General features: G+C 42.7%; 1 protein-coding gene across 2 annotated transcripts in view; it reads right to left on the bottom strand.

The window, feature by feature from the left end:
- The window catches only part of CSMD1 (CUB and Sushi multiple domains 1), a 1,521,983-nt gene that overhangs the window by 492,172 nt on the left and 1,004,128 nt on the right, over positions 1–25,683 (bottom strand). For both annotated transcript variants that reach the window (XM_084758080.1, XM_084758079.1), the window contains exon 7: positions 19,416–19,493. In XM_084758080.1, coding sequence (XP_084614206.1) covers positions 19,416–19,493 — 78 coding nt within the window. The remainder of the gene's footprint in view (positions 1–19,415; positions 19,494–25,683) is intronic.

A 25,683-nucleotide genomic window follows, 5' to 3' on the forward strand; every position in this document is an offset into this window, starting at 1 on the left:
TCTCAATTCCTATCCCTCTAACCATAGATCAGTGTAGCCACTGGAACTCACAGGAGAACTCACAGCTTTTCTGTGCAGCGGAGGGCAATTCAGGCAGAAAGTCACAACTGGTCAAAGAGAAGAGAATAGATTTTCATGTGGTATTCAGCCAGAAATGGGAGGTTTACATCACACCTCTCGCCAAGGTTCAGAGACTACCATAAAAGATGGAGAGCTGGAAGTTGGAAAGTACCTGAGAAAAATAGAGTTTTCTCGTCATGAGAGGACCACTGTCCGCATGAACTCAGGCTGTCCACAGGCTGTGGTGCCTGCCCAAGACCTGACAAGATCAAGGGGATTCTTGTAGCTTCAAATGGGAAGGGGTTCATGAGCCCGGACTCCTCAATGGGGAGCTCTGCACAGTTGTTAGCTTCTAGGAAGAAATAATCAGTTATATTTAGTCGAGTGTGGTTCCTGATAGGTTGACCATACTCCAGTGGATGCCCCACACCCCCAAATATAGAAACAGCACAAATTTGAGTTGGTGAGTTATTAGTTTTTTTTTTTAAGGACATGAAGTTGGGGATGTACAGTAAGGTGGAATTGGACCTGGGAAGAGTAAGGGTAAATATATGCACTATGTATATACATGTATTTACATATATATAGTATATAAATGAAACATGCTGTATGAATTTCTCAAAATATTATTTAAAATACCCAAGCCTCAGGGAACATCATAGCATGGGGATGAAAAAGATTGTAAGAGCCAGAGGACTAGGACATCAGCTCTGAGATTGTGTCTCCCCTCCCCCACAAAAAGGTGAAGTTAATGATACCTCAACAATATGCCTGCTTGGATGAGATATGAATAATGGCAACAGTAACATGTTAATGTAGAAAGGGGAAATATCATGAGGCCTTAACCTTAGACAAAGAACTACAGGCAACTAATGATGGAGAGAGGGAGAATTAGTCTTTTCCAGGGATGAACCCTCTAAATCATATACATAAAAGCAACACCAAATTACTCACTGATTTCATATACATATACAATAATAATCAAAGAAAAAGGCTATAGACTTGAAAGGGAGTAAGGTAGAAGTAAGATGTTTAATGCAGGGGGTGGTGGTTGAGGGATGAAAAAGAAAAGGTAAAATGATATATTTCAGTAATAAACATTTAAAGTAATTACTGGACATTAGTCACCGGCATTCACTCCTATAATCAGTAATAGAGAGGCTGATGGAAGAAGTTCACTATAAGTTACGGCAATCTCAACTACATAGTGAATTCTAGGCCACCCTAGATGGCAAAGTGAAGTAAGACCCTATCTGAGAAACAAAAATGAGAGGGCATTTCTTACATAGATATTCAGAACTTTGGTGACTTGTCTTCCAAAGGAGGCATGCTTACCTCAAGTGTTACATGGGAAAGCAAGGGACATGATGCCTTGACTGAGTGTCAGTAAAGTGCCCAAAGTCATAGTGACAAAAGCGGTGAAGGGGACTCCACAGTACCCCTCAGAGGTGAGTTAAAACAGCAATCACGGAGGAACCTCAGCTTGAGGAGACCATGAGACACATTGCCCACCTCTGCTTGGAGCTGAAGCAGACCCTATGGCTGTTTGAACACCAGGAAACATGGCCGTCCTTAGACCTCTCTGGGCCAGGGATGGGAAAAGTCAACTACTTTGTTCTGAGAATCTGTTTTTAAAACACCTAAAGAAAAGCAACAAATACTGAGCTACCAGGGGTGGTGGCTCATACTTTTTTTTCCCTCTCCTTTATTAATTTATTCTTGTTACATCTCAATGGTTATCCCAGCCCTTGTATCCTCCCATTCTTCCCTCCCTCCCATTTTCCCCTTACTCCCCTCCCCTATGACTGTTCCTGAGGGGGATTACCTCCCCCTGTATGTGCCTCACCTTTGACCATGTCCCCTGGAGGGGGAAACCTGGTGGCACTCAGAGGAAGGACAGCAGGTTACCAAGAAGAGACTTGATACCCTATGAACATATACAGGCTCATACTTTTAACCCTAGCACTAAGGAGGCAGAGGCAGACAGACCTCTATGAGTTTGAGGCTAGCCTGATCTACATACTAAGACCCTGACTCACAAAAACCAAAACAAAAACATAATTATGAAACTTGTAAAACCGCACTAGACATTTTTATAAAAAATTGTGCATATTTTTAAAACTATAAGATGATATAAAACTCAACTTGCCCATGAGTTTTTCTCATGTAGACCATCCATGTATTATTTTGTCCTCTGACATCTTGTCGCAGACGTATCTCTCTGCAAAGAGACGTCACCAAGGCCTGAAGGGCAGAAGCTTGATAAAAATGGCTGCTGCTATGCCAGGCCTGTCTCTACACACCCTGTCAGTACCTAACAAAAGGAACCCCTGCTTTTGCAGGTATGGATCAGAAAGGATGCTCCCCGCCCCCACCCCCCACCCCCGCAATCGGGCCGTTTCACATATTCTGTTGGCCAGTCACCCACAAAACCACAGCCAACTGCTTCTTCTGGGAGGACACTTAACTCCTGGGAACATCTTTTCTTAAGTGGTTACTCTTAATGTCCTGGAGTTTTCTGTCGAGAGGGGATTGCAGAATGATAGCGCACACGGGAGCATCAGTGCCTGTCAGCACTCCGTGGGCCATTTAGTACAGTGTAACAGGATTAGTTTCAGCCTCCGGTACTGGAGGCTTGGTTAGGTGGTTAAGAGCTCTTGCTGTTGTTACAGGGGATCTGTACCAACATGGAGGGTCACAGTCACCTGCAGCTTGAGTTCCAGGGATCCTATGGTGACCTCTTTTGGATTTCATGAGCATTGCATGAACATGGTCCATGGACACACAGTCGGGCACATGCATAGAAACATACACAAAAGAGAATAAATCCTGAAGCTTTAAAAAAAATAAAGTGTTTTAAAGGGCTTTGCTAAATGTCATGTTTTTGTGACAGTTCCTACTTAATGTATATTCACAAGCTTATAACTTGACACCTGTAATTATCTTAGGATGCTGTTGGCTCTAACCGTGAGGTACAAAGGCAGTCAATCATTCAACAAAGTTCCCTGAACAAGAGAATGAGAGCCAAGCACAGACCTTCAGATCTTATTTCCATTTCCTTTAACTTGGCCCCTGTCTTAGCTCAGTATTCTTGGCTTTGTCAGTGATCTTAAAATGCAAAAGAAAGCCAGGTGGTTCAGTCTTGTGATCCCATCTTCTCAAGAAGCTCAGACAGGAGGACCACAAGTTCAAAGCATACCAGAGCTTCATGAGTTCAAGACTAGGTTTAGACTCTGATTCACCAAAACAAAACAATTGTTTTTAAAAAGGCTAAGGGGCTGGTGCAGTAGAGCACCTTTCTAGCAGGTTCCAAAACTTAGGTTCAATCCCCAGTATCATACACACACACACACACACACACACACACACACACACACACACAACCACATAAACACAACATATACACAAACATACACACATACATATACAAACAACCATATGTAAACACAGAAATACATACACACACATAAACACATACACACACACACACCACACACATATAAACGCATAAACACACACATACAGAAACACATACACATAAACACACATACACACATACACACATACAATCACACAAATACAAATACAGACAAGATAATTCATCATCTTTTAATGCTATTGATTGATTTTAAAATGATTGTTGGCATACTAAATTTAAATAAATTTACATAATGATGAAATATTTGTTTTATATAAAGATAAAGAATTAACTCAGTTCCTGAGAACATATTCACAGTAATGATAAATTGACCTGAGATATACCCCAATCCTGTGCGTTCTAACTTAGTGACAGTCTACTCTAAATGCAGAGCACAAGGAACTCTGACCATATCGTCAGAGGAGGAGACCTAGGGAAGGAGAATAGGGTGAAAGAGGGAGGGAGGGAGGAATGCGAGGATACAAGTGAGGGGATAACAATTGAGATGTAATCTAAATAAATTAATTAAAAAATGCAAAAAACCCATGTATTTTTCATCTAAAGGGCAATAAGTAGTCTTCTTATTTACATGTGTATTTTGAACTTTTCCTTATTTGCTCAGTTGTGAATGCATACTTCATCTCCTACTGAAGCCCCCAGAAAGCATGCTTAGGCCCTTCTTCCTACAAATATATCAATTAAATATATGTTTCACATACTGCCCAGGAAGTTATGCAAAATCCCTGACATTGCTGCAGCATCATGTGACCTTTCTGTTTCTGAATGTCATAGATTATACCCCCGACACCAGTATTTTCATCAGCGCATGTAGGCTCCTCTCCTGCATCAATGTTTCACTGCCGTTCTACTGTCTATGTTGGGTGTTTGTAGCAGTGCAGCGAAACTGGTGGACAAGTTTTGTGATAAAGCCTGGTGAGCAAATTCATTCTGGAACCAATGTTTTGATGCTCAGCTGAGCCTCATCTAAGGAGACATAGAATGCACACTCATATTTTAAAGTAAAAACAAGAACTCTATTCTCTGTCTGTCTGTTTTTTGGCTTCCAAAGGAACCTTGTGAGTAATCGGGGAGCGATTATCTTGATGTCACTGCCGGAGCGACATTTAAGCTGATTGATAAAAGTCTGATTCTAAGTTGCAACACTGAAGCCATTCTTTTGCTTTATGTCAAAAAATGGCGACTATAAAGCAAAGTAGCCTGAGGCAGACTGTAGCCAGGATGCTGAGTTTAATGACTCTGCAGTCTAATTGTCTTTTTCACTAAAAAAACCCTTGAATCTTTACCACACATCATCAAATTGCCATTTGGAGTTCAGCTTGGGCTCCTTTCTGTAAAATGAGACTGGCCCATTCATTATAATGATGGCTTCTTGGATAATGACAGTGTGTTGGCTTCCTAGCACAGAAGGCCTGCTGCTGTCACAAATACGCCCTTCAGTCACAGGGAGACCCCACTGAAGGACCCATGTCGCCAAGCAGACTCTGGCTAGAGAGGCCACCAGAGCATCTGAGATCTGCCTCCATAGGATTTTGGACATTGCACTGCAGAAGTACATCACTCACTCTTCTGAATGAAGACAAATAAGAAAACAAAAAACAAAAAAACAAAAACAAAAACAAAAAAACAGTTGAAAGAGAACCCCTCCAAACTTCATTGTTTCTTTAAACATTTGACAAAGTGCCCTTGTGAAGGAATCTCTCCCGGTATCAGAAAGAAAAATGACACGCTCCCTCAGACTGGATGGTGGAGCTGAGGCAACCTGCTTCTTCCGGACCCATCCTTCCTGCCGCTCCCCTACCCCACTCACCACCAACGCACAGGCCCTGTCCTATTTACATTCCTGACATTTTTGTCTAAGAACATAAGGCCTTGGCAAACTGCTTCCATTTGGGCCCTCTTATAGGTCCCCTGGACCACAAGAGGGTATGTAATATACACATGAGTTTATTTTAATATTATTTCTATATAGACAAAAAAAAAAAATGAAAAGGGGAAAAGGTACCACACTGAAGCTAAAGTACATTGGTCAGCCGCAGCTGACTGATGTATATCTCACTGTGCTGACAGCAGATGCTGAGCAAGGTGAGCATGGATAAAAGGAGACTCACCATGGGAACTTCGGTTGAGAGTGAATTATGGAAAGACAGACAGACAAAACAGAAGAGAAAGGGCAGTGTGTGTGTGTGGGGGGTGTGTGGCTCTATCCACGTTCGCTCACTCTGTTTTAATTTTCTAGGCTTGTTTCTGGGATATCATCTGAGTAACCAGCTCTCCCCACTTCTTATACTTTTTTTTTCAGTCTGGGTTTCACTATGAAGCCCAGGTTGGCCTGGAACTTCCTACATTGACCTCAAATTCCGAAACTTGTCTGCCTCTGTCTCCCTGGGGCTTGGAATAAAAGTTCTGTTCCACTTGCAAAGGGATGCTGGGGAAATATAGGCCTTTGCAACCTGAATGAACTTGTGGCCTTGTTCAGTGTGAGCCCGAGCCTTTAACAGTTTAGCTAATCTCTAACTACATTTGTTTTCTCCTCAGTCTTCTTGGAAGACTGAATGATGTTTCCTTGTTCCTTGGCTAGCAGCCACATTCTGGGACTGCAGCGCTGTCTCCCACTTTAGCTAATAGCTAGTGACCTTTGAATAGCTTAGCCGCCTAAAAGACTATGAGGCCTTGCGTTGTAAGCCCACCTTGTGAAAACATTTGATCGTTGCTCCATCCTGCTTTAGGGGCCTGGAGAATTCTTGCCCACTGCCCTGGCCAAGGTTAGCTCATCTCCATGGGGTACTAGGAGCCCCCCATCCTCTGTGCCATTCACAGCCTCTGCTTATCACTTTTCACCATGCCTACATGAGCCTTTCTGCTTCCGTGAATGCTAAGGACCACTCCATCCCCACCCCCCTTTTCAATGTGAGCATGCCCAGTATACTCCGGTGAATTCCTTTCTCACTGCATTATGTTTGTATAAGGGTATTCTGCATGGAGAAGCCACTGAACTTGATTCATTTGTCTGCTTCAAAGAAATAGTTTTATCTTATATTTAGACATAATGAAAACTACCCAGGAGCACCTACATAGCACGGATGCAGTAAATACTTGTCTCATGAAAAGAAAATGAATACAATAGTGTATTTCTATGAAAAGGCACCAAGGGTGCCTATTCTATCTTGGAACAGAACTCAAAGAGTTGTGAGCTTCTCTTCATATATGTTAGCTTATAAATCCCAGCAGAGCATTCCTTGAAAGGATAGTTATAAAGAAGCAATAATATATTGTGCAGAGTTGACCTACATATAGAACTTAGTGCTTACTGTTGCTTTCTTTCTTTCTCAGCTCAGGGCTTGAATGAAGGGCTTCATTCTCTCTACTTCTGAGCCATCACTCTACCCTGGCACTTTATTTAATTAATTAATTAGCTATTAGCTTACTGAATTTTGGCACTAAGGGTTGAATGTAAGGCTTGGCACATGCTAGCAAGAACACTGTATCTATAGCCACCTTTCATCTTTGTCTTTGGGACCGGGTTCACTAGGCCAGCCTTGCATTCATCCTGAAGCTCATGCTAGCCTAAATTGTGGGATCTTCCTGCCTTAGCCTTCCAACTGTCTGGGATGACAGGTGTGCACCAGGAGGCTTAATGGCCTTTAGGTTTTAGATGCTTGATCTGGGGTGTGACTTTCAAAGAGTCACTTGCCAAGGAAGAATCCTGTCTCCTTAAACTCTGTGGAGCCAGCCGCCCACTCAAAAGTACAGAGACTGTCGTCCCGGGTGTGTATGGAGCATCATGTCAGCACATGTGAGTAGTTTGTTTCTTTACATAGTTGTACTTGGCATTTTCACAATGAGGAAGTGAGGAAAACCCAGAAACTTGGAGGAAACATCCATTTCAGGGTTTCTCATGAATATAAATGCAGTGACTGCCTGCAAGGTCTTTACAGAATAAACCTTTTCCTCCAAGAAATCTTCATACCTTAAAAATGTTCATCGTTAAATTTTAGCACGATTACACACTCTGACATCCCAGGAAACATGGAAATCACCCTAATGTCACATCAATCAACCAGCCTGGCATGGGTGAAAAAAGTCTCAGAGATCGACTGGACAACAGAGATCTAAGACAGAAGTCCCAACAGAGTGGACCGAGCAGTGACAGAGGATCAGCAGTGACTCAAAGGGGCAAAGCTGACGTCGTCAGTGGTCACTGGATGGTGACAGCACAGCCAAGAGCCATACACAACAGAAAAGAAACTCTAGATATGGGCCTTTTGCCCCTCACAAAAGGTATCTCCAAATTTTCACAGGTCTGAGCATAGAGTGAAAAGCTATTAATCTAGGAAACCTGAGAGGATATATGTTAGAATTTATTAAAATGAGGGATTTCTATGCTGAAGACCGGTGGCGCTGTTGCTGGGGAATCTGAGGACACTAGGACACACTTCGAGTCCTAGGGGAACTGGACTTCAGGAAGTAAAAAAAAATTCCCAAACAAACATACAAACTCCCTTTGCACCCCATCAAATAAACCCCCCTAGATATCAATTAAAAAGCAACAACTAAAAACTGGGAAAATCTAGACATATATTTCCCTGAAGATGACAGGCAGATGGGATGAAAATATACAAGATATTTTCCAAACCTCATGTCATAAATGGAAATTCAATTTGAGGCCTCAAATGTGAGCTCCCACATAGCTCTTCCAATGGCCCCACACCAGAAGACGGACAGCAGCAGGTGCCAGGGACTCCAAGGAGCAATAGCAGGGCCTCTGCTGAGAAAAGAGTCATAGTTTCTCACACACTTAGACTTGTAGGTATGTAGCTGTAGTTAGAATCAACCAAGATGGCCTTTAGTGAGAGGACATCCCATGTTCGGGGACATCTGATGGAAACAACACAGCAGCAGAAGCCACAGAGCCACAGAGGGAACTTGCCGTACACTTCTAAGTGAATGGTGTTGACCTGAAAAGGCCGTGGGAACATGTCTCCAACTGTAGAACATTCTGGGAAAGAGAAAACATTGGACATCTGCAAAAGCTACCATTATCCAGGGTTTAGTGTGAAGGAGAGATGAACGGACGGAAGGTGGGATTAAAGGTGTGGAGATTCCATGCCACTACTGTGTTCCACGTCACGTGATACCTTTGCTCAAACCCATGAGACATCTAGCAATGAGAACATATCCTAATGTAAACTATAGACTTAGATTTCAGCATAGTCTGATCATGGGGGTGCTAACAGGGGCCCAGGGACTGTGTGTACTTGAGAAAAATCCAGTGAAAACTTTCCTTTTTAACTACAGTTGGAAGTGAACTTGAAGATGTCTGATGTATTTTCTTTTCTTTTTTTTTTTAATATTTTTTTTAGATTTATTTATTTATATATGTATACAGTGCTTTGCCTGCATGTACACCTGTATGCCAGAAGAGGGCATTAGATCACATTATAGATGGTTTGTGACCCACCATGTGGTTGCTGAGAATAGAACTCAGGATCTCTGGAAGAGTAGACAATGCTCTTAACCTTTGAGCCATCTCTTCAGCCCCACCCACTGTATTTTCATGAATCAACTAGAACAATGAATAAAACAGTGGCAAAACAGAAGGCAGGACAATTTCAGTCACACTGACTCGAGAGCATGGATCGTGATCAGGCAGAAGTAGTTGCTGGATAAAGAGATATTGTTCTCTCTTCAGTGGTATAAGCACTGGTAAGTTGCCCATGTGGCTATAAGGAAAGTCTGACAGGTATGCCTATAAGTAACCCTGGTTAAGCCCATGGGCTCCAAACAAAACCAAAATCAAAACAAACAACACACAACGGGAGATGGAGCACTGAGTGACCTAGCAGGTCTGAGCATGGCGAACACGGTTCTGGCAGGCCTTCCCCCACTTGCCTTGCTTTGCTAAACTGTCAGATGACATTCCTAAAGCTAGCCACCAGAGTCTAGCCCTTTATTGGGCCACTTCCTCCCCCTGAGGCTGACCACCAAGGTCCTGCTATCCACCTATTGAGGTTCAGCAAACAAAGCTCCATTTAGGTTGCCCTAACTTACATGCCTAATCAAAAGGAACCAACTCATCCTGATCCTGAGTTTCCCCCTTTCCCATTTCAACTGGGATTTGCCTGTAGGCCAATGTCTCCCCTCTATCCAGACTCAGTTTTCTGTCCCTCCTGGGCAAATATACTTTCCCCCACTCTCCCTGGTTCCTTTTCCTTTCTCCCTCATCCTCTATCTTCTACCTTTGTCCCTTACTCCCTACCATTTGTCCCTCAGGGGTAAATACATCTCCTTGGTGCTGAGAACTTGATCTTGGGGTATCTCATGCTGACAAAAGTCCTGCCAAGCACTGCTTGAGGAGGTGAAGAGGATGCTGGGATAGGAGGAAGGCAGGAGAGGGTCCGGGTGAATATGATCCAAATACAGCATGTAAATGCTTGCGAATGTCATAAGGAACCCCATTATTATTCATAATTAATGTATGCTAATAACCCCCCTGTGTTCTAAGGTAGAATTTGTAAATTGTGTCTTAACCAAAACATTTAACTTTTGCATAAGAGATGCTGAACAACAAAAATAAAATTAATTACTCATTCTCCTGCAGCCTAAGCCTCATTTTAATAAAGTACGCTACAGTTAACCCTCTTTGTGCATTGAATATTAATGCAGAAATACAAGTCTATTTCACTTCATAATAATTAGTTCATCAGAGATCCACTGGAATGTTTGCTCATTCACTCTCTAGCAGGTAAAGGGGGATTATAATTTTGGGGCTGGTAGCACTAGAAGAAGTTACCATGTTGTCAAAGACAACGCAAGGGGAGATTAGAGGGAGTCCTGTGCAGAGTGAAGGGAGCAGAGACAGTGGGGCTGTCATCAGAGCCAGGCTTAAGTACACCACATTAATAGAGGTGGGATGGAACACAGAACTAAAATTTGACAAAATATAAGTACAAATACCTCCCCTTGTCCCCTTAGATATGAACAGTGGTGAGTGTGGTGACTCACGGCACCCTAAGGTGAAGGGAAGAAGCAAAGTTGTGGGCTCAGCCCTAAAGAGGGCATGTGTGCACAATTCTCGAGTGCTAATTTAATTTCTAAAAGTAATTTTATATATAACTCTTAGATGTTTTCAGGCAACCTATGCCCGGACATAAGTAAAAGGACAGTTAGCTAGAATCAACACTGACATTAGACCCTGTACCAGATTATAGGTTATACAACCAACAAATTTTTCCACAATTTATCATTTCTAATACCATGAATGAAATAATATATATTTAATACCACATGTAGTATTTTCAGAGGAGATACTGATAAATGCAGAGGATATTTTCGCAGTTATCTTCAATCATTCTAAGAATTATACACAAATCAGTCCTTCTCAAAAATACCATTTATGCATGTGGCTATTTCCCCCAATATTAGAAGTATACAAACCCCAAGTGTCCCCTATGTCCATATCTAAACAAAAACCCAGCATCTTTGGGTAGAATTTGAGTACTCAAAATTCTTGCATGTTCCTGAAACTGAGTTTTTTTGCTGAAGCTGTAATGTTCCCAGATAGACTTTGCAAGCAGAGCATATGAACGTTGCCTAGTGTGTATCATTTTGTGTGTGTGTCAAGCTCAAGGGCAAACCCTCTAATGGATGATTTAAAGAGGCAAGTCGAACGTGCAGAATTCTAATGCTGCCTGTAGAGAGAAGTTTGATAACATGGCATTTTGCCTCTTCAAAGAGCATCACTTCTTATCTAGCCTTTGAATCGCCACTGACTCTTCTCTCACCACAGGCTCTCACACATCTTAAAGCAACACTTATGTCTCATCTCTTCTACCACTGAGACTTCTCTCTGTCTACTTTCTCTTTATGAGAATATCAATTCACTGAACTTAAGAGATATGACTAGACAAATATTTTGAGGAATAAATGATCGATTGCTGGAATTAAATTATTTAATTCAATTAATGTGCTAATTAATAAATGAGCCATTCCGAAAACTTAAAAGCACCAGTCTATATCTTTGACTATTCCACATTTTCAGAAGTCAATAAAGAAAACAATTGTCATCTTATTCCCAAATTATAGGACCATATGAGACATTAAAAATCAACAATATTGAAATAAGTGAATAGAAACCTATAAAACATGTTTACTCAGCTCTTTATAATTTGTATTCCGTTTTCATGAGTTAAATCTTCTTTATATATGAATACAGTTTATCTGAGCTCCCAAGAAGGTGGAATTATAAATGAGGATACTGTTCAAATTCTGTACTTGGTGATCTACAATATTAGGTCTAGGAATTGAAACACCCCTACATCCAGCAGGTCACAGGCTTCTGGTGGCTCTGGATTTCTTTTTTTTTTTCTCTGGCTATACTGCTGCTTAGGAGCTATGTAGCCTGTAGTCCCTCTTGACCTGTGGCCATCATGCCCAAGGTTGCTAAGTCCTCCTTCTGCCAAAAGAAACTGGGTCTATGTTTTTCATCGAAATCAATCAGATAAGTAATATTAGTTCTTCCAAAGAACTCTTAATCAATATTAAAAGACAACATGAAGGCATAGAGAAATTATTTTTACTTAATATAGCTCATAAAGAAATAGTAACTAAATTATATAAAGAGCGGCCAAAAATCAACAAGAAGAAGCAATCAGAAATTGCCTCTGGAAAAGCTATCTACACAGAAAATGAGGAGATGACTGAATCTTACATATCATTAGTCATTGAAGGAACACAAATTAACTTATCACAATAATGAGACATTAGTACACACTTTTCAGAATGGATAAGGTAGAAAAAAAGTATAATGGTACAAACACAGGTGAAAATGCTATGAATGTGATTACATGTATGTTGCTGATGGGCAAGTAAAGTGGGACAGCCACTGTAGAAACTACTTTGATAATTTTCCACAAAGTTAAATATGTGGAGAATGGAAGTAATTCTACCTCTGGGCATCCATCCAAGGGAAGACAAAGCCTGTTCACAAATGCTTATAGCATTCTTATTCATAATTGCTCAAAATGGACCCAGATCCCCGATCTTTCAAGGGTTAATGACTAATTAGTCTGGCCTGAATCTGGCTTTGAAAAGCTATGGAGCCAAAAGTAAAGCTGGAATGACTAGCCTGAAGCTTGGGAAAACTGCTGAGCAGCAAACTCAACTGAGTGACAAACTGCAAGGTCTACCCAGAAGATTACATGCTCATGGTTTCACATACATGACAGTTTAAGACTATGCATAGAAATCAAAACAAAATGAACAGTAGATATTTGGGGAGGATGGCAATAAGGAAGGCCTTACAAAGGATGTGCTTGTAGGTATATACACAAACATGCATGAGAGGGCTCAAGAGCACACACACACACACACACACACACACACAGGCAAACATGCCACTACTGGATCTGACTACATTGTACTACTTACTATCTGGTTCCCTACACTATCCCATGTCAGTCTCCTAACTTTGTCCCATCTGTATCCGTGTGTGAATGTCACCCGTCGGGAACATCTTGCAAAGGGGGTGGGGTGGGTGTGGGGCAAGACAGCTTCTTACAATTTTTGCCATGTCTCGTGAATTCTCAGCAATTTCAAAGCTAGAAAATGAAAAAGATCTGGTAGATATTTAGTGGGTCTTGAAGATAGAAGCTTCATCATATTTGTGGCACAGGAGAGGGGGCAGGGCAGACTTTGGAGGAGACTGACCGTGTGCAGGTTAGGCTATTCATTTGTAGGTAACCCTGCCTGGTCTTGGGCAGAAAGTCATCTGAGAACACTGAGAAAGGCAGACATGTTGTCTGCTCCTTGACCTCTATCAGCCCCATCTCTGGGCCTCTCCTTTCATGTGCCACATCACAGAGCATCCATCAAGTTCCCTGAAATCGACTATAAATAATGAGCATGCCCGCCTTTTAGTAAGAGACTTGGCATACAGCACTTCCCATAGACTGAAGTGAAGATTGTCAGTTACGGGCAACGTGAATGCTTCCTCCCCAGGAAACTGAAGTCAGCTTAATTATATAATCCTTCAGTTGCATGAAGACCGTAATGGATGAAATGCTTTTGGTTCTATTTCCGGTGTTCTCTCCATAGCTGTAGAACATGTGCTCAATGAACTGACCTGGCTTGGGATAGGTCTCCTTCCTCAGGCCCCCTCCGCCCACTGAGTATTTCCTGATTCTGAAATCCACCTACTTCTCTACCTTGCAAGCCAGCCTCATTAACTGATCTTGCAGACTTATTTTCTTTGGGTCTAAAGTTCACAGACTGAGAGGGTAATTGAGAACAGAGCTACAGTGATTGATCAATTTAATCTTTGAACTTTTCTGACCAAACTCACAATGATATAGCCACATAAGATTATTTTCTATCAACCACTGGGGCTACCTCATCTGACAGACACTAGAGTTAGCCCCACTCTACAGACACTGGAAAACTAGCAGGGCCACAGTCACCCAGAGATAAAAAGAAAAAAGATGATGTTATTTTATTTTACACAAGTGGATAGAAACCTACGTCATATGCCGAATTCCTAGAGTCAGCCATGGGCATGCTAAGCCACACAGCAGTCCCTGCCAGCGGAGGTTCCTTCTCTAGGCCTCCCTGCAAATCTTGGGAATAATGGAATGTAGCCTCTGGTCATTGTGCTAAGAGAATTCTTTCCTTTAGTTAATCAGGCTTTAGACTTAGTTGCTCGAGATGCTCAAGGAGATTTTGATTTTCCAGTAGGCTTGGACTTTCATTTCACCATCTCCAACACAATTGAGTGCTATTTTTCATATCTTAAAGAATCTTAGTTTCCTGGTTGCCTTAAGAATTCGACGCATGTGACTGGCCTGTATGATGAGACGGACCACCTAGCTTTGCAGGCAATTTCTCCTCTGCCTTGCCTCCCCAGATGTATCTAGACATCAGCTTTTTTGCAGTAAGGTTTTCCTGGGTATTTGAGAAGATATTTCAGCTCCTGCCGTGACAAAAGCCTATTCAGACGCTGCATAATTTACTAACCTGATTTATAAAGAGCTACATTAAATCTACTACTTTCATGCAATATGAGGATAGAGCCTTCTGAGGAAAGCTAAGGTCTGTAATGACTGCAATGCACCCTGGAATTACATGCAATAGAAGAAAGCAGATTGGGGCAATTATCCCTCTTTTTATTATTAAACCTTCGGATGGCTGTTAGAGGTTAATGGAACTATTATTTTTCCTTCTTTCAAAATCTGCCTTAAACCTGATCTGGATGACTCCACATGAGGAGCCTGGCTCTTGCAACAGCAAGCAAAGTTCCCATTAAGGAAGAAGAGAGAGCACACTGGGTGCGGTCACTCAACTAAATCCTAGAGCCTTCATGTCTTAGAAATGCGCCCTGATGGGGAGAGGTGCCCCTGCCCACATAACGGCAAGCATGCTATCTTTGATGGCATTTTTATAAAGCACGACACAATTTTCGTAGATGGGCAAAACAAGCCATGGTAATTGGAAGATTTTTTGAGGGAGGATTGGCAGAGCAGCCACACCTCTCATTATCGGGGAAGTTACAACCTGTGAAGACGCTTCCTGAAGATGAATTCCAGAATCAAGTGTCAGAACAGGAAGTAAGCCGTAAGCCGTCACCATCTATAGCTGATGCACTTCCGGGGCAAAAGGTGGGGCCTATGCTCTGGGCAAACAGGCAGATAGGAAAGGCTAGAGTCAGGAGTGAAGTCAGAACGGCAGGCCTGGGTCTATTCTCAAAGTGGGTCACATGAAAATAATATCCTAAAACGATAAAAAATGGTGAGCTGGCTTCTCTTCCTAATCTCCCAGAGGTGCCCGGTTAATGAGAATTCACAGTTTCTTCCTTTTCTTCCTCCTAGCTTCTGAACATCCGTTTATAAAGAGAAGACCCAGGCCAGAAGATGTCCCTGGTGAAACCCAGCACTAGGATTTGGGTCCTGAGTCACACGGTGACAGGAAAACAAGAACTGACTCAAGACAGAATACCACATTTCTTTTCTTTTTGATTTTTTTTCTTTTCTTTCTTTTTCTTTTTATTTTCTTTCTTTCTTTCTTTCTTTCTTTCTTTCTTTCTTTTGTTTTTGCATAGTTAAATAATCAGTGACTAAGGGCACCATCCTTTTTATATTTCCTATGGTTACTGCAAACTTACAGAAACAAAAAGTAAGAAAATGACAGCGACCATGCTGAATGGGTCTGTACACTATGGCCCAGGGTGGAAGGATAATTTTTCCAAACAGTCAATTTTAGGAAATGGGTTTGCCAGTCATTCAAGAACGTCAGGCAATCATCCTGTATTTGTGTCACACACATCATTGTGTCCTCGGTGAGTCCCCACTTTGAAACAGAGGCCTTAAAAACAGAGGCATAGATTGTATCATGTGTCCTGTGCCGCATGAGTCAAAGGAAAAGCTAGCGGCCAGTGCAGTGGATGCCACCATAGACACAATAAACAACCAGAATGACCCCCATAGACTCGTGTGTTTGAATGCTTGGCCATGGGGTGACTCTATTAGGAGATGTGGCCTAGTTGGAGGAAATATGTCACCATCGGGGTGGGCTTTGAGGTCTTGTATGCTCAAGCTATGCTGGTTGTAGCTCAGTGTCTTCTTGCTGCCTGTGGATCAAGACGTAGAACCCTTTCCAGCACCATGCCTGCCTGCATGCTGCCATGTTTCCCATCCTGATGATAATGCTTAAACCTCTGAAACAATAAGCCAGCCCCAGTTGAATACTTTCCTTTATAAGCATCGCTGTGGTCATGGTGTGTCTTCACAGCAATAAAATCCTAAGTAAGATATGTGGTCTTTATGCAAGGTTGGAATGAGTTTGATTGTACTTCAACTGTGTTTTTTCAAGGTAGATAACATTGATTACAAAACAATAAAAATGTTGCCTATTCAGACAGGAGATATGGAAATAAATAAAAGAGGAAGCACTTGGGGGATGTTTATCTTATTGTATTTGGTTGCTATTTTTTCCCCCAAGACCTACATGGCAATGCATGCTGTTGCCAAGTTCACCACACATTTAAAGGCAGCTTTAGATTAGACAAGGCTCTGGCACCCACTCTCCTCTCCTGCTTGGCATAAACAGCTGCAACCCCACATTCAAAAGCCAGCTAGAGTGTGCTGTCGATTCCTTGGAGCAAATGTATATTGAATTTGTAAAGTCATTTATCATTAACTTTGCATGGGAAAATTGTTTCCGGCTCAAAAGCAACAACAAACATCTGTGTTCCTCTTGCCTTGTGGCCATTTATATGAATGAGTTGGAAAGGCATCCACCTGTTCATCCTCCCAGGGAAAGCATCTAGGATAAACGTGGCTCTGGGGAGAGCCCAGACAACGAGGAGGAGAGACTTGTATCCACCACTGTCCACGTAGTGGTGAGATCTGGTACTGTATACTTGTGACCTCAACATTTCCAGAAGGGCTGCCACATTTTCAAGGCCAGCCTGACACACACACACACACACACACACACACACACACACACACACACTCACACACACATTCATGCAAGTGCATGCATGACCACCTGCTCCCCAGGTCCCCCTTTGAAGCTTCAGTTTCTGCAGTCCGCTCCTACCAGGTGTCAGATGAGCATATAGGTCTTGCCAGGCCCAGACTTGCCCTGTGCAAAGGCATTGACATGATGCTCACCATCACCTCTTTTCTCCGTGAGGACTCTCAAGAAGCAAAGGCCCTCTGAGGGCTGAGCATTGCAGATGGATAACCTAGGGTGATGCCTGCCAGCTCACAGAACATCCTGGCCTTTTGTTAGGTACTTCCAGAACACATTTTCTCAAATGTCATCAAACCCTTAGTTGGGGAAGCCTGTAGAGCGCCTGTGGCAGAGGGTTACATAGCTTTAAATGTACCTGGTAAAGGGCTGCGGCCTCTAAACCCTCATAGTGGGCCTGAGAGGCTGAAGCCTGAACCTCAGTGGAGGGCACTAGAGGAATAAGACCCAGCATCTCTAATGTGCATAAAGTACCTCATCCTGTGAAAATCCACACACAGCCGGTTGCTACTCTAAGTGTGAAGAATGTAAATTGCTTTCTCACACCTTACCCTCGTAGAGATGGTAAGGAATTCACAGAGCACAAAGGGAAAACGAAAAAAACAGCCATGCTTGTTGGCTCACAGCAGGCTCAGAGCTTGTCCTAACAGGCCCACCTCCAGCCATCAGAACAGAGACACAGGTAAGACCAGTGTCAGCATTCTTCCTGGCCTTTACAGAGCAAGGTCCCCTGTTGCTAAGCCCTGTGATGACTGATGGGAATTCCGCCAGCGGGATAACTTAACTGCTCAGTGCCCACTGCATGACAAAGGTGGGTAAGGACCACTAAGAATATGCAGGCTTCTCTTGCTTGCACAAATGGTTACGATGAATCTTGGGCCTGAATATAGCGAGTGTTTATAAATCCAGAGTCTGGGCCTTCAGCTTCCTCTAGAAAACATCTCAGCTGTCCCTTCAGGGCCACATATCACACAGTGATCCTGAAAAGCTGTGGCTGCTTCAGTTCTTCCTTTTCCTTACTGATGTGCATAAAGTACATCATCCTATGAAGCAGGGTTAGGCATGGCACAGAGCGTGTGGTATCACTAGGAGACGGGGTGTGGGGTGTGGGTGGGGGGGTGTGGGGTGGGGGGGTGGGGGTGGGTGGGGGGTGGGTGGGGGGATGGATGATTTCTTCTACTCAAAAGGCAATTGCCAGATTTGTCACTTCCTGTACATATTTGTCACTTCCTGTCTCGATGTGGACAGGAGAGAGTCTTGCATGAATTAGCTAAGCCAATGTCACCTCAGCAGATAAGCCTGTAGCCAGTGGGTGGTGCATCAGATCCAGTGCTGACTTAATATAAGCAAATCACCTGACACGTGATTTGGCCAACCTGTAGATCACCACTTCAAGAATTTCAGTCATAAAATTAATTTTTCCAAAAGCATTGCCAACACTTTATTTTCTACCCATAAGACATGTAGCTGGTGTTAACAAAACACTGAAACTTTACATAGATGAGCAATATCCCTTTCTTCCTGTCACTCAGTCATTTTCACCTTTTAAAACTATGTCTCCCTTTCCCTCAATTTCATTCCAAAGACATGGCCTGTAATCATCAACAAAAAGTAACAGAAACACTCACAGAGTGGGGACAATGTGAGCAGAAGTCTGAGGAATGGTTGGAGAAGATGACCACAGGCCAACAGACTCTATGAACACTCAGCATGGTAGTGGAGCCTGATGGAAAGTCTGTAAAATATAGGCGATCATCTAGATGAGACGTCAGCTCTGGGTCTACAACCAGGGAACACTGAATGGCCAGGCTAGCTATGCAGCGGGGAGTCTTTACAGAGCAAGGCAAGATGTCATTGCCGAGTGGGTGGCCACCTACATCCATCCCACAGCTACTGAGAAAGCTGCTGGCGAGTGCATCTGAGCAGGAAGTGATGCATCCTTTACAGCACTGCCTTCCTCTTAGGAAGGACAGCCATGCTGTCCAATGTTCTACTCTGCAGGCAGTGGAGGATCAGTGACATTGACCAGAAAGACTACAAGACCCAAATCCCGTTTTTTCAAAGACCAATCGAGGGTGGAAGAACTAAACAGAGAGGAGAGAGCCCTCCAGGTATCTCTGTGTGTGACAGAGTTTTAAGAAAGAAATCTTCAAGGTGTAGGCCCTCACAGGAAAAGGCAGGAGGAAGAGTCGAGGTACGTTTAGGAGGTATAATAGATAACTTGTCAACAGGTCAGGCCTGGTCTTTCTCCTACGACCTTTCTCCTTTCAAAGTGGAAGGGCAGTTAAAATAGAAGAACCATCTGAGAGAATGAAGTTAGGGACCATTCGATCCACTCCTGTTTCCCCCTCTAATGATACATCCATCCTCACACAGAAAGAAAGTGACTCACAGACAGAGTTTTTGTGGCTGCTGTCCTTGCTTGGCAGCATCTTGACTCCTCTGGACTTCAGCTCAATCGCCTTTTTCACTGAAAGAAAGAAAAGTAAATTGTTAGATGATAATTTGTCCACAAAGCTATACTTTAGTCTTACATCAAATCCAGTCTTAACACACTCTACCAACCTCTGATCTAGGGACTGGGATCAAAAAGGCCACTGAGACTAAACAGATGGGAAACAAGCTACACATAATTAAGTCTTTTTGGCAGCAAAATGTATCTCATGATCATGTATCCAGAGCTAAAAATAATTGACAGTGGGGTTCACCTTCCACCAAACCCACTCACCACCAGGAAACGCAGACAGGATGCACCACCATTGTCTCCCCAACCACACAGGGCAGCTTGTGCTCTCAGTGTTTCCATAGTGACCCTGACCCTAATGCTTTCTAAATAATTTGCTATATTCATGAAAGTCTCCTCACAAAATAGATGTTGATCATGTATTTATTCATGCTTTAATTCAACCACTTAGAATTTGTCTGATGGCATTGATGGGCAGTAGTGTGAGAATGCCATGCTCAGAATGGTGTAGGTTAACTGGGAAGAAACCACTCTCCTTTTCCCCTCCTTTTCCTTCCTCCCCTCTTTTCCCCTTCCTTTCCCTGTCCTTCCTTTCCCTCCCCTTCCCTTTCCTTCCCTATTCCGTCCCTCCCCTTCCCTCCCTTTCCCTTCCCTAGTCCTTCCCTCCCCTTCCCTCTCCTTTTCTCCCCTCACTTTTCCCCACTCTCTTCTCTTCCCTTGCCTCCTCATTCCTTCACCCCCTCCTTTTCTAGCCAAACTTTCCTGTCTGAGATATACAAGGCTGTGATGCACTGTAGTTTCACCTCTCAGATTTAGATAAAGGTCTGATTTTCTAGGTCCTGAGCAAAACAAAACTGGGTATGAGCCAAAGTGTGTAACAGGGATCCGTTGCTTTCAATATTGAGAATTAAAGCAGGGAAGAGAGCTCTGGGTATGAGTCATCTTCGTCCTTTGCTGCCCTGAGCTCCCCTTCTCTCTCAAGTACTCCTCATGGAGAGTATGTATTGGTCAGTTGGCTTATTTCTCTAGAAGAGACTTCACACAGCAAATAAAGATAGCCAGGAGCCTGCTACTCCTTAGTTTTCTCTGGCGCCTTAGCACTCTCCATGATTTCAGCCCAAGAAATGGCAACCAAAATAAAAGCCAGGCCAGCTGCTGCTTAGTTCTACCTCCCTTACTCCACGCCCATTCCTAAGAGTCTTGCTCCCCATCCTCCTCTTGCTCAGGACGCCCAATGAGAGAAAAAGTTGTGCCCTTACATCAAGATTGAACACAAACCCACAGGAAATACTTTTCAACAGCCAGATGAAGTTTACTGTCTACACTTGTGCCACTAAACCTTCCCTCAAGCCAGAGAAATAAAGGCAATGCCCTGATGTTCTTTTTTCCTTTTCCTTTTCCTTTTCCTTTTCCTTTTTCTTTTTCTTTTTCATTTTCTGGAACAATAAAATGAAAGCAGTTATCTGCCACCTACCGCTTCTCTCATAAAATATGAACTGTGTTACTTCTTTTTTAAATTTTTTATTTAAGTAATTTTTTCGAATTATATCTCATTTGTTATCTGCTCACTTGTATCTTCCCATTCCCCCTTCCTCCTTCTTTCATCCTATTCCCCTCCCCTAGGTCTGTGACAGAAGCGGACCACCTCCCCCACCATATGATCACAGCCTATCTGGTCTCTTCCTGGTAGCCTGCTTACTCTTCCGTTGAATGTCACCAGGTCTTCCCACCAAGGGGGAAGTGGTCTAACAGGGGGCACCAGAGTTCATGTCCGAGTCAATCCCTGCTCTCCACACAATTGTGGAGAGGTGCTGTCCATTGGCTAGATCTGGATAGAGGTTCTAGGTTTACTGCATGCATTGTCCTTGGTTGGTACAGTAGTTTGAGCTGACCCGAGAGAAGAGCAGGTTTTCACTGCTGTAGATATGGTCTATGCCTCAGACTCTAGTGGGAAAAACCTTTCACCGATGGGACCTCACAGAGTGACAGGAGCAGAAGGTCCTCTCAGAAGACAAAGTCTCACCAGTAGACATCACGGAAGGAAGCAAGTGTCTAACCCCCTTTGGTACCCTGACAAACAGGCTGTCACTTAGTCAGTGTGCAGGAGTCAGGACTGTTTTCACAAGTCCATAGCCAAACTGAGGCTTTAGGCTAGTGTCTCCCTGGGCTCTGGGTCACCAAGTATTAGTTGTTAGATTAGCAGAATACTGTGGAGGCATTTGACATTGAATTGTTTCTCAAATTGTTCCCTCTTATGTGACCTTCATTGTTCAGAAGGCCCTAGTCAGTGTAGATGGGGTTTCTATTTACTTCCTTCTTGGCAAAAAGCTGGCCTTAGATTTATAATCATTTCTTTTTCTTTCTTTCTCTCTCTTTTTTTAAAAATCTGGACCTGAAATGTATTGAATCCTTTACCACTGAAAACCTCAAAGTTGGAATGATACAAACAGACAATGCTTGCTTGTGGGCTTGGCAGAGTAACAGAGAAAAGGCAGAGAGTGAGGAGCATTTGTTATCTTCCAGAGCTCTTCCCAAATGCATGCCTGATGAATGGCAAGGTTAGGATAGTCTGAGTTCCCAGTGCTAAGGTTACTCATAGGGCCGTTGAGGCGGATATCACAGATCCACAGCGAGAAAGTGCTGGTCAGTGTGTGGTTCTCAACCTTCAACACTGCAGAGTGCACGTCACAGAGCCACCATGGTTCTGGCCATATTCCTTAAAGGTGATCCACCCCACCCAGATACCCACCAGGATGAGGAGAAAAAAATCCCAGAGAGGTTGGCTACTTCTCTGTGACAATTACTTAAGCACCAAGGATTCTGTCGCCACTTGGGCTTTGTAATAGCGCCACCCAAATTTCCCCCAGTGCCTCCACAAGGCTTGACTCAAAGGCCTGGTCATTGGTTGTTCAGTAGCTACCCACAGTGGTCCCAGCCTTAGTATTTTTCTGCCTTGGTTTCCCTCCCTGTGACATTAGTCTGTTGTTTCTCATCTTTATTCCCATGCAGTGAGCAACAGCAGGACAAAGAGAAAATAAGAGCAAGAAGCTGCCAACCTTTAGAACAGATCTTACTGTGTGCTCTGCCCAAGAACCATGTTTTAATTTAAAATTGTGAGTGCCTTGATGTGTGTTCCCCATCATTTCCACTTTCGTCTATAGGAACAACTTTATCTTGACATAACTCAGGGGAGGAGAGATGAATGTGCAATGAGCAAAACGAAGGCGAATCAATGGGAAGATTATACAGTGTGTTAAACTCACAGCAGATTCCACTCAATGTAAACAGATAAAACAAACAGAACTCAATTCTCTCAGAAAGAAAAAGGAAAGACCGAGAGGCACACAGGGTGCTATAAGAGTGTCTGAATATACTGGACCTCTCTGAGAATGTGATGAGCCCATAAATTCGACAATCCCACAAATAATTGTTGGAGATGCCATGAAGCTAAATTTCCACCAGGGATGCTTTATTTATTTTTCGATACCGTGGTGTTATTCTTTTGTTGCTCTCCGAGCCACCGACTTCTGATTTATTCCATGTTCCTTTAGCCTCTTATTTGAGGACAATGGTTTGGGGCAGTTTTGTCCAGAAAAAAGAAGTTGACATATACATCCTTGGTCTACCAGTTGTCTGCACCTTCCATTATGCCTTTCCCTTCATATCTTTCTTCTTTCACCCAGGACCATTTCCTTTCTTCTTCTCCCCCTTCTTTTTTTCTTCCTCTTTTTCTTCCCTTTCTTGCCCCTATTTTTTTCTTCTCTCTCCCTTCCTCTTTGTCACTTCAGCTCCTATTGAGGCTAATGAAGAGAGAGAACCTGACTTATAAAGAAAGCATCAGGAAAAGAGTGTGACATGGATGCAGGGAGAGATGCTGTACCCCCACCCCCACCCCGACCAGCCTATACTTCCATTTGTAGCTAAGAACAAACAATCCTAATGCTCATATTTAACCTCAGACTTAGCCTATAAGAACCTCCATTCTTAGCTTACAAGTTTCTTTTTTTTTTTGTCTATTTTTTTTCTTCTGAGATTTTATTGAATTGAGTTGTAAATTCACCTTTTGGAGGTCATTGGCTTGGCAAGGGAATCCTTAGACTTAGGTAGGCTTTTTTTCCATATATCTAGTTATACATTAGTTAAGGAATTGTCTCCCTCATAGATCAGAAGCATTCCTGTCCCAGAAATGCCCTTCTCACATAATTTGTTCTATAATTATTTAATCAACACAATAACAATAACTGTAATCAACCCTTTGTTGGATATATTGTCTTATTATAGCACAAAAGATATATTTTATTTAAACTTCTATTTTTAATTTTAATTTTTGTTGGTTTTGTTTCTTAACACAGGGTCTTTCTATGTAGCTCAGGCCTGCCTGAGAATCATGAATCTTCTGCATCAGACTCCCTACTGTTGAGACTACTAGTGTCTGTCAACACTTCCAGCCTTGTTTGTATTAATTTATTCTTAACTTAAGAGGCAATGGTATGTTTTAGAACTATGTTTTTTGTTTATAGATGTATTTGGAAATTTTTATGTTTCTTTCGTTGTCAGAAAATAAAATTTTAATTTTGAATGTCCCACAGTATTGTTTAACACAAAATTAAGCACTTTAAAAATTCTATGCCTTGAGGAACTGCAGTTGTTCACACTCCTTTGCTCACCACAAACCTCATGTTTTCCCAGGGGCTTTCACACCTCAGTCCTTTACAAATAGTTTCGAACATTAGGATGTAGAATTGTTTTTAAATTAATCAGTCACTTCATTACTAAGTCCAACATCATAATCCCCCAATTAACACTGATTTCACTGCATTTTATATGGAAAAAGCCATTACAATCCTGATGGTTTTACATTTTAAACACACTTAACTTAAACCCATTGCTGAACTGTCTGCGACTTTGTCAAGTGTCTTAGTGTCTCCCCAGCTCCCTGGTGTCTGTCAGTTATCAGTGTCATGTTCACATGGTGGTGGGAGCTGGTGCAATCACAAGGTCTCAACTATAGCTACTCTGGGGATAAAGGAGCTTTGTTGCCACAAGAGCCAGCTCTTCCACATCTACACCTGAGCTCATGACCTCGGAAACATGATCTATCACCTTTGTGTCTATTTGTTTTGTTAAGATGTATTCTCATATGTAACCCAAGCCAGTCATATACCTATGGTATACTCTTGCCTCAGCCTCCCAGTGCTAGAACTGTGAGCAGAGTCCACCACGCCCAGTCTGGCTGCTCTCTTTCCTCCTATGTCACCTGGGTTTTCTATTCCATTTATTGATTGATTGATTGATTGAGTGAGTGAGTGAGTGAGTGATCCATTTATCACACAAGCATGTTATCCTATTCCAATTTCTCTATGAAAACTCAAATCAAAAAGTGCACAAAGTAGCTAGAACCCAACCAGGAAACAGACAGTAGAACCTTTCTCTCCCACGTCCCTTCTCTCCAGCCCCTGAGAGCAGGAAGGGCAGGGTGTCTCCGTGCATCCCTTTCTTTCCCTCCTGAGGCTGAAACACATCTCTCCAAAGTCCGCTCCCGCTTCTCTATGGCTGAACCTGCTACTCAGGCCTCCACTCAGCCGCTACCTCCTCGTACCTCAGCATCAAGCAGTCCTGGCTCAGTTTACCCCAGCATAATGGCTGCCCCATTCACGGGGATGATTCATCCCCTGGGGTCGTCATAGGACTGCCATGTGTCTGAGCTGTTCACAGACCTCTTTGGTCACATGGGCAGTGCCAGTGATCATCTAATCCAAACTTATGATTGGGTGTTCACACGTGATACCTGCGTTTGACACATGGCTTGAAAATTTGGAGCTTACTTAAGCTGATAAGCAGCCTAATCACTCTGCTAGGACTCACTACTCACTACCTCATTGATTATTACTTAAACATGTTTTACATTAAAAAAAAAATCATCTCTCCCCTTTCTGTGCTGGGGATCAAGTAAGAAGCATGTTGGCAAGCGGGCTCATCCCACATATCATCATATTACTTTACACAACATGTAATGAGTTATCTATCTATAAATATATTATCTCATAGTGCCAAAATGTCTAAATACAGGCTTAAGCTGAATAAGTATATAACATTTTCTAAGCACTCGTTTAATGAATTCCTATGTTAGGTTTTAAAAGCTTATGCTAAATGCCTCTTGATATCAGTCACGCCATGATGGAAGGTCTCAAGGTGA

The sequence above is a fragment of the Acomys minous genome, assembly GCF_964271855.1.
Source record: "Acomys minous genome assembly, chromosome: 15".
In the NCBI taxonomy this organism is placed as follows: Eukaryota; Metazoa; Chordata; class Mammalia; order Rodentia; family Muridae; genus Acomys; species Acomys minous.